General features: G+C 42.2%; 1 protein-coding gene across 1 annotated transcript; it reads right to left on the bottom strand.

The window, feature by feature from the left end:
* Window positions 1-991: 991 nt before the first annotated feature.
* On the bottom strand, window positions 992-7,966 carry LOC131709375 (zinc finger protein 70-like). Its single transcript, XM_059011881.1, has 3 exons — window positions 7,371-7,966; window positions 3,409-3,729; window positions 992-2,441 (listed from the first exon to the last, which is right to left on the bottom strand). The coding sequence occupies exons 1-3, from the start codon at window positions 7,639-7,641 to the stop codon at window positions 1,690-1,692; spliced, it is 1,344 nt and encodes a 447-aa protein (XP_058867864.1). The 5' UTR covers window positions 7,642-7,966; the 3' UTR covers window positions 992-1,689.
* Between the last annotated feature and the right edge of the window lie 2,824 nt (window positions 7,967-10,790).

Here is a 10,790-nt window from a genome sequence, read left to right as displayed (position 1 = left end):
GTAGTGAATGATACCTGATGTTCCAGGGACAGCCTCTTGTGTCTCCACTCCAACACTACCACTATCAATAGCATCTTCCAGTGCTGTTAGCAGATTTGGTATCCTTGACTTTATTAGGCTGTAAATCTGGTGCAGAGGTTGTGCAGGCTCTCCAGATGAATGCTGCTGGCATTGCTTTGTAACAGCATTGCGTGGCTCTGCTTTCAGCCTCTTCCACAGATAGTGGTGTAGCGCACAGCACTTATGCAAATCTGTTAAAGAGAATGTAGTTCTGGGATTTTAAAATGGCATCAGAACTACATTTCCCAGTGCATAGTGCTCCTAATGAAGCCAGCAATGACAACCATCTGGGTCAATTGCGATGAACTTGTGGATTCAGTACAGAGTTGCATACTAACCTGTGGAGCAGCTAATCATAATCTACTTCAAACAAAAGATGGAGGCATTGTTGCTAAAAGTCCCATTTCCATGTATTGAAAATCCCTGCTCTGTCTTCCATTCCTGATTCTGCAGTTTATAAATCCTCCATCCCTGATTCTAACTTCCATGCAGGCGTGTGAGATTGCTGTTTAAAATCTCACAACCTTGCAATCTAAAACACTACAAATAATAACGACTTGAAACTACAGATCATAAAATATCTAACGAGAGTGCATTTCCCAAAATCATAAATAATAAAAAGTTATAACAAACTTGTAAGCGCGGGGAACATTTTACAGGAAAGTGATGAACTGAAACGGGCTTCAAAGCAACATCAAGTTAAACATGTAAAAACTATTTGTATAAACCACAGAGCTACAGAATACTTAATGACAAAATATATGCCTGATTGCACATGGATCGCTTGTATGAGCAGACAGCAGTTTAAAAAGCTGCTCCAGTCATGGTATATATAAGAAATGCAGAAACAAGGACATCTACGGTATTTATTACTGGATTTATAAAATGAAATCCTTGATTGATAAGACACTGAACAACATTTAAAACAGCATTTAATACAGGCAGCAAAACATTTTTATTATAGATTTTATTTGGTTTAGTAGTCTCGTTGTCAATCAACAAATTGATATTAAAAACACAGAACCTGCGTTTGTTAATAGAGTACTCGAGAGAGAGAGGGCAGTATTAAACACATCCTGAGCAGAAATCATCTCGTTAAGAAGCAATGGTATGCAGCCCATTACATTCCTAAAAGCTCTCTGGTGCCCCCTGCTGGAAACAGTACTGCTTTACACTTCAAGCTGCCCTCATGATAACTGCAGTACACTGTGCTGTGTCTTGAGGTACCGCAGATTCACCGTGGTATCGAGGAAGCTTCCACAGAACCCACTGCAAGAGGCTGAGCAACGCATGAGAAAGGAAAGAGAAATGTGCATTCATAATAACAATCCATTTAATATATTACTAATGTGAGGTAACACAATCCAAATGCTCAACAAGACGATGAATACAAGACGTACTCGTTCATATTTGAGTCTGTGAGCTTTTGATCTGAACAGATTGTGATTAGGGGTGACCCTGTTTATCAAGCAGGTTTATTCTTTTGTTTTCAGTAAATATTTCTGCATTTAGTCAAATGCACTCCTGTTGTTTAGGTGTCCCCAAGTGTCTGCAATTCTGAGAATGGTCTCGAGTCCTGCAAGAGCCTGCAACTGACTTCACTTCTTCACACTAAGTGCAGGGAGAGGATTACACACCTGCGTGAATTTTATGGTGTCTTTTAAGGTTTCCAAACAGGCTGAATCTCTTCCCACAAACAGCACAGTGATGAGGTTTCTCTCCTGTGTGAATTTTATGGTGTCTTTTAAGGTCTCCTAACTGGCTGAATCTCTTCCCACAAACAGCACAGTGATAAGGTTTCTCTCCTGTGTGAATTGTATGGTGTCTTTTAAGGTCTCTTAAATGGCTGAATCTCTTCCCACAAGCATCACAGTGATGAGGTTTCTCTCCTGTGTGAATTTGATGGTGTCTTTTAAGGTCTCCTAACTGGCTGAATCCCTTCCCACAAACAGGACAGTGATAAGGTTTCTCTCCTGTGTGAATGCGCTGGTGCCTTTTAAGCAGTGATATATGATTGAAACTCTTCCCACAATCAGCCCAGGAAAACGTAGTGCCTCCTGTGTGATTTCCCTTGTGAGTTTCAGGAACGTCTAATTGACAAGAACTCCTCCCATCTTTAATAGAATGAGGCAAGGTCTTCAAGCTGCCCTGGGTTTCTGAATTGTTAAAATATGCAGAATGTGGCGTCTCTGTACTCTCCACAGTAAGTGGGTGTCTGTCTTGTAAAGAAGGGATTTTAACTGAGTGAGTTCTCAATGTCTTCACATACTCTTCTTGGGGTGTTGTTTCTCTGTGCTTCTTGCACTGTGGTTTGCTTCTAGAAGAGTTTTTGCACTGGGGTGATGGAGTGGAGTCGTGTTCTCCTTCATCTACTTTAGAAGCTAAAGAAAGAAAGAGAAGAGAGACTAAGGTTATTGTACAGCATTCTTCCACATGCACTGTTCTGCAGGGCTTCATGTCATAAACATGACAATAATAACACAGCAATGCTTACTGTGAGACGCACAAGAGTGAAATGTGCTGCTGAGAGAAAACATTACAGTCCCTGGGATAGTTATAGTGAGATGAGCTTTTAAACATGATATTGTATTTGAATAAAGTGTAAGAAATAAAATAAGACTGATGGGTCATTCAATACGGGTTCACTCTCATTGTGGCGATGCTGCTGCATACTCTCCACAGAAATGCTCTACTGAAATGTTTCTTCTGGGGATGCTAAGCAACCAGGCTGGATGTGACATCACCCAGTGATGGGACATGTGATCCCTGCAGCTCTGTAAAGCTGTGGGAGCAGCACAACTGCAAACAGGCTATCAGAAATGGGGAAAGATCTAATAGATCTAACACAGGGGTGTCCAAAGCTGGCCCTTCCACTCCTGCTCTTTGTTCCAACTCTGTTCTGAGTTGTTTAAATGAACCAATTAAAGCTCCATCCAGGCACAGGAGCAGCACTTTATAGAAGTGAACCTGTTCAATGAGGAGTGGAATAGACTCCAGGAGCGTGATTGGACAGCGCTGATCTCACAGCATTCTACAGAGGCGTGGCAGTGGCTGCACATCTAGCGTGATTGGACAGCGCTGATCTCACAGCATTCTAAAGAGGCGTGGCAGTGGCTGCACATCTAGCGTGATTGGACAGCGCTGATCTCACAGCATTCTAAAGAGGCGTGGCAGTGGCAGCACAGTTAGCAGGAGCCTCAGGAGCAAGCACAGTGATGTCCTTGTTGACATAGTTGTTGGGCAGCTCCCCTTGGTTAATATATTAATCTCAAGCAACACTGCTGGTGTTCAGTACCAGGTTCTGCAGGATCAATAGGCAGCTCAATGCTGCTTGTTTTGTAGGATTACCTCCAAATCCCAGATCACATCCAGATGGAGAATCACCACACAGGCTGGATCCCAGCTTGGTGTTCTCCTCAAGTGTACAGACATTATTTTCAGTAGGAAGTTCCTCTGCGATGGGGACACATTCCTGTTCTATGAATTCCTCTTTAATAGGAACACATTCCTGTTCAGGGATGTCTTCATCTTTAACACATGGCAGCTCTGTAACCTGTATTAGACTTGCACACCACTCCTGCTCAAAGGAATCCTCTTGTGTGTAAACTGCTTCTATCTTTGGCCCTTCCTGTGCTTCAGATTCAGGGATAGCTTGGCTCTCTATGGGATCTGTGGGAAACAAAATTGTATAAAATTACAACTCTTACTTACGAGCTAGGCTCCTCTACAAAGCCAGCCCCTTGTCAGAATGACTGAAAAGATTCAATTATTTTAGCCTGTCTGCATACGACATGCCATTTAAATCCAGGATAATTCTGGTTGCTCTTCTTTGCACTCTTTCTAGAGCAGCAATATCCTTTTTGTAATGAGGTGACCAGAACTGAACACAATGTTCTAGATGTGGTCTTGCTAATGCATTGTAAAGTTTTAACATTACTTCCCTTGATTTAAATTCAACACTTCTCACAATATATCCGAGCATCTTGTTGGCCTTTTTTTATAGCTTCCCCACATTGTCTAGATGAAGACATTTCTGAGTCAACATAATGTCACTGGGTCTAAGAGGAGCTATTTCTCTTATGTTACGGATTTATTTTTAATTAATAGTGTTACTTTACCCTTTAACTCCCAAATTAAAACACATTTTTCCTTGCAGCAGGAAACCGCACAACAGCTGAGGACAACAGAGGTAAGTCTCAACAAAGTGTCTGAGGAATGTCTTTCTGTGAACTCATACCAGTATTGTGATAATGGTTGGGATGGAAACATCACCGCGAGGGACAGTACAGCGACTGCACATAACAGCACTACGACATCACCACGAGGGACATTACAGTGACTGCACATAACAGCACCACGACATCACCACGAGGGACATTACAGTGACTGCACATAACAGCACCACGACATCACCACGAGGGACATTACAGTGACTGCACATAACAGCACCACGACATCACCACGAGGGACATTACAGTGACTGCCCATAACAGCACTACGACATCACCACGAGGGACATTACAGCGACTGTACATAACAGCACTACGACATCACCACGAGGGACATGACAGCGACTGCCCATAACAGCACTACGACATCACCGCGAGGGACATGACAGCGACTGCACATAACAGCACTACGACATCACCGCGAGGGACATGACAGCGACTGCTCATAACAGCACTACGACATCACCACGAGGGACATTACAGCAACTGCACATAACAGCACTACGACATCACCACGAGGGACATGACAGCGACTGCACATAACAGCACTACGACATCACCGCGAGGGACATTACAGCGACTGCACATAACAGCACTACGACATCACCGCGAGGGACATGACAGCGACTGCTCATAACAGCACTACGACATCACCACGAGGGACATTACAGCAACTGCACATAACAGCACTACGACATCACCGCGAGGGACATGACAGCGACTGCACATAACAGCACTACGACATCACCGCGAGGGACATGACAGTGACTGCACATAACAGCACTACGACATCACCACGAGGGACATGACAGCGACTGCACATAACAGCACTACGACATCACCGCGAGGGACATGACAGTGACTGCACATAACAGCACTACGACATCACCGTGAGGGACATGACAGCGACTGCACATAACAGCACTACGACATCACCGCGAGGGACATGACAGTGACTGCACATAACAGCACTACGACATCACCGCGAGGGACATGACAGTGACTGCCCATAACAGCACTACGACATCACCGCGAGGGACATGACAGTGACTGCACATAACAGCACTACGACATCACCGCGAGGGACATGACAGTGACTGCTCATAACAGCACTACGACATCACGGCGACGAACTACAATTCCCAGAAGACTGTGAAGTTCACAAACGCGTCACTTACCAGGAGCTGGGACGCACTACGCAGTCAGAGTGGGCTTCACCACTTTTCTGATTGCAGACGACTATAGTTTTTTTTTTCACTGTTCCCATACAGCTCCATCATAACTAGACTGGTAAATACGAGAAGTACAACCTCCATGCAATAAAAGTGTGTTTCCACAAGCATTTTTTATGTAGTTGGGCTGCATATTTTTTTTCACTTCTTGCAGAATGATATTCAGCACGTGTTTTGATTATATATAATGTATATGATTACTCCTCCAATGGACATCTGGGATTGGGCTAGGACTATATAAAGAAGGACAGGACAGTCAATCCCATGATGCAGTTCGGTGCTCAATTACAGGCGCCATTTGTGGAGCCCACTCAGCACTGAATACATTGCGATGATGCTGTGGTGCAGCCCCAGGATACACCGGTATTATTTATAATAACAATACAAAATATCGTTAATATAAAGTGTCTGGCTCTTATTAATGCTTGATTATGTCAAGAAACATTTTGCCAGGGCGAGCGTGAATAAGTTAAAAGCATTGTGAGCGCGCTATTATTTCTAGTACTGCTGTTAATCAGGGTCTGTACACTGTGTTTAATAAAAGGCTCTATTAAAAGACCCTCACAAATACATCACAGAGATATTTACATTCTCAAGCTCTGCAACATGGTCTGTGACTATCTCAGCGGGACTCTATACACTTTACCAGAAGGACACCGTGTAAGTCTCTCCAATTAGTGGCTTCACCACTCCAAAGTGGTGAAGCCACTCTGACTGCGTCGTGTGTCCCTCCTGGCTGGCCTCCCTGCGTCCGCCACCCGTCCGCTCCAGCTCATCCAGAACTCTGCTGCCCGCCTAGTGTTCTCTCTGCCTCGCTTCGCCCACGCTACTCCACTACTCCGCTCGCTCCACTGGCTCCCGATCACCGCTCGCATCCAGTTCAAGACTCTTGTACTAGCCTACAGATGCCTTGACCAGACTGCACCCAGCTACCTCCAGACCCTCATCTCTCCCTACACCCCCACTCGACCTCTCCGCTCCGCCTGCACTAGAAGACTAGCTCTACCTCCGCTACGCTCCCCTGCCTCCAGAGCCCGCTCCTTCTCCACCCTTGCTCCGCAGTGGTGGAATGACCTTCCTACAGATGTCAGGACTGCCCAGTCCCTGACCACATTCCGGCGCCTCCTTAAGACTCACCTCTTCAAGGAGCACCTGTAGAACTCCTCTGTTTGTATCCTGGGACACTATCACCCTTCATGTAAATGTGCTTTATTTTGCTATTATCAGCCCCTATTTTACTGCATTTAATCCTGTACTTCAGAATACTGTAATCTGCCAAGTTTTTAACCTGTAGTACTTTGTATTTAATCACATCCTGATGTAACTATCACTATTTAATCATATCCTGATGTAACTATCACTATTACCTGCTGTATTATTGAATTGTGGTTTGTCAAACTTGTACTTTACTTGAACAAAAGTTATTGTATTTCTTGCTCTTATTGTATTACTTGTATTGTAACGCTTGAAATGTTTTTGCTTACGATTGTAAGTCGCCCTGGATAAGGGCGTCTGCTAAGAAATAAATAATAATAATAATACTAATAATAATTACAGACTGGTTAAGACTTACCAATATAGTAGTTTCTTAGTTTCTAGAATACCTATTTAAATATGAATTAGACTAGGTTAGATGCACTACGTTCTTATAGTCTATAAAATAACACAATGCCTCAATTAGACTCCTTATAACCAATATTAGGACAGAGCTGTGCTATTAACAGCGCTTATAATAATCAAACACTTTAAAACGTGTCTGAAGAGAGATTCGACCCAAGATCTTTCCAGTAGAAGGTGGTTTGAGGTGTTGGATTGACCGAGCAATACCACACAATAAAACCAATCTTACCTTGAAATATGAAAGGCTGTTTAATGTCTGCATGTGCAGCGTTTATACACCCTCGCACGGCTTTCAGCTCGCTCTCTGATATTTCCAATCTCAGCTTCAGACTTTCATTCTCTCTCTTCACTGCAGACATTTCCTCTTGTAATTCAGTGAATTTGCTGCAGACAGCTTCAGTAATCGCGCACACGACGCTGTCTGCAGCCGCTTTCACTGCGAGCTCGACGGTGGAGGCGAGCTCGTCTTGAAACAACGACACGGAGACACTGACGTCCATCTTCACTGGTTTAGTTTGAGACTGCTCTAGCGGAATCCTCTTTGCATTCAGAAACACCGCCTTCGGTTTGTATTTAGTAAGATATATGTGTTTTTATCGTAGCCTTCCCATTCAAATACATGCATCACACACAGACTTTGCACGCAGTAGCAACCCTTTCTATTCCCGGTACTAAGTCTGAGCACATTCTGCGGAAAACGTGTCCAGATTCAGATCCAGGTCACGCATCCACGGGTTTAAAAGTCTGCAGAGCCGCGCAGCTTCTCAAGAGGTCCTGCGCAGGAGCAGCCGCGGCGCAAAACAAGAGACGAGCGCTGGATGACAAAGAAGCGAGCAGGCAATCAGATCCAATCCTCACTGCATGTGCTACTGCCACCTAGTCAGGGGGTGTGAATCACCTTCGAATCATGACATTAATGATCTTATAAATGATTTGTAATACAAATTAAAATGATTTGACTCTTTTTCCACACAGTTATTATACTTTTCAAATATTCAGATATTTATTCTAAAGGTTTAAACATGTAAAAAAAAAAAAATAATGCTAAACGGTTGAAATGAACCTAAAACCGCTCTGTTATTTTCAGCAGTTGTAATTGGTTATTGATGAAAGGCGACCAGGGACAGGGAATAACCTGCTTTGAATTAAGGAGAATAAATCAGCTTTAATAACAGGTAGTTGAAGTGAGATATGTGATCATATGTGCAAGTATTTGAACTATTTTTGTCCCAGGTCAAAATACAGTACTGTCTAACAACTGTCTAATATAAACATACGTTTATATTATCTCTTTATAGCAGGGACTGTTTCTACTATACATTTTCAGATCATGCTGTAAATTATGAAGCTAGTGGAGCACAAAGGGATCTTCGATTCGTCAATCGTAATTGAAATAGCTACTAAAACTACTGCTGCCCCCCTTGTTAGTGGAGGGGAACGACATGTTATCTTTACGCCTTGTCAACGCTGTATTAAATACACGGTAACCCTTTAAAATAAGCGTCTGTTCATATGCAATGCATGATGAATTGCAGACACGGAATTACATTATTAGAATTTGAAATGTATTCATCATGAATTCACATTGTATCAGCTGATAAATGTATACTGTTATAATAAAGTTAATGTTCAACAATGACATCAAACTGACTCTGTATAGTCTGAGAATCCAGAAACTAACTACAGGACATGTAAACATTACAATGAGGTTATAATGGACTGCAAATGAATGCAATCCGCATGTGTGATACATTGTGATGAATGAAACAATTCATTGTAATTACGTGTCACTATATACATCAAACAAATAGGATAAGCCATTCATTATGCAACTAGAGTATAAACAAGGGATGTTGGTAAGTTTCCCAAAGGTTTGGAGAAGCAACGTGACGTCAAACAGAGAGCAGCCAGGAGCAGCAAGCGCAGCCAGCTCTGAAATACAAGAACACGACCAACCTTAAAATAACTCTCCTTTGGTTATTGGAAATAACAGTTCAACCAAATGGCCACACGATGGCAGCATTGGATAAGGAATAGCGAGAGCTAGGTTAGACCATAAGAACACAAGAAAGTTTCCAAACGAGAGGAGGTCATTCAGCCCATCTTGCTCATTTGGTTGTTAGTAGCTTATTGATCCCAGAATCTCATCGAGCAGCTTCTTGAAGGATCCCAGGGTGTCAGCTTCAACAACATTACTGGGGAGTTGGTTCCAGACCCTCACAATTCTCTTTGTAAAAAAGTGCCTCCTATTTTCTGTTCTGAATGCCCCTTTATCTAATCTCCATTTGTGACTCCTGGTCCTTGTTTCTTTTTTCAGGTCAAAGTAGTCCCTTGGGTCAACATTGTCTATACCTTTTAGGATTTTGAATGTTTGAATCAGATCGCCACGTAGTCTTCTTTGTTCAAGACTGAATAGATTCAATTATTTTAGCTTGTCTGCATATGACACGCCTTTTAAACCTGGGATAATTCTGGTTGCTCTTCTTTGCACTCTTTCTAGAGCAGCAATATCCTTTTTGTAACGAGGTGACCAGAACTGAACACAATATTCTAGGTGAGGTCTTACTAATGCATTGTAAAGTTTTAACATTACTTCCCTTGATTTAAATTCAACACTTCTCACAATATATCCAAGCATCTTCTTGGCCTTTTTTTTATAGCTTCCCCACATTGTCTAGATGAAGACATTTCTGATCTTAGTGGAATTCGGTAAAGCTAACAGATGAGAGAATGGATTTTAAAGATAGTTAGCACTTCTTCAAATATATATATATATGTGTGTGTGTGTGTTTTTACACATTTCAATTACAATGCATTTATATTGGTCTTACTTGAATCTCTATAAATAAATAAATAAATAAATACATACATACATACAAAATAAATAGTGAACAGAAACTCTGTGAACTTACCTCTCAGGAGTAAATCTCTGCAATGAAGATTCAAATCAAAATTCACTACCAGAGACATTATGACATCACTTTCCTTTATGATGTCACCGTTATGTCAGTGCTGAACATGAACAGCATGATGTTTGTTGCCATGGCGCTGTGCTCATAAACAGATAACTGCATTTAAAATGGCTGCTCTGGGTAAGGGGAGGGGCCAGTCTTCTTCAATACAATGAATAATTATCATTTGAAATATCTACAATGCAAGCTGGTCCTGTTGCTTTTGCTGGTCTTTCTCTGCTCTGCATACCAGTGATGCCCTTCTACCCAGTGTGCAGATCTACTGTGCTGCTTCACTGCTTTCATTCAGTATTAGGTATGAACAAGGTTTCTGTGATGCCTTTATAATAATAAAACAAAACAAAAGAGAGTGACTTTTTACAATGAAAACATGTAACTTAAGAAATCAGACCTTTAGTTTTCTTTCATCCTTTCAGGTAATTGAAATGATTCATGAGTTTCTCTGACATATATTATCTGGGCAGCAGTGTGGAGTAGTGGTTAGGACTCTGGACTCTTCACCAGAGGATTGTGGGTTCAATCCCAGGTGAGGACACTACTGCTGTACCCATGAGCAAGGTGCTTTACCTTGATTGCTCCAATAAAAACCCAACTGTATAAATGGGTGTAAAAATAATGTGATATCTTGTAACACTTGTAAATTGCCCTGGATAAGGGTGTCTGCTACGACATTAATA

This window comes from Acipenser ruthenus, chromosome 43, assembly GCF_902713425.1.
Source record: "Acipenser ruthenus chromosome 43, fAciRut3.2 maternal haplotype, whole genome shotgun sequence".
NCBI lineage: Eukaryota > Metazoa > Chordata > Actinopteri > Acipenseriformes > Acipenseridae > Acipenser > Acipenser ruthenus.
This window is presented reverse-complemented; position numbering and strand designations above follow the sequence as displayed.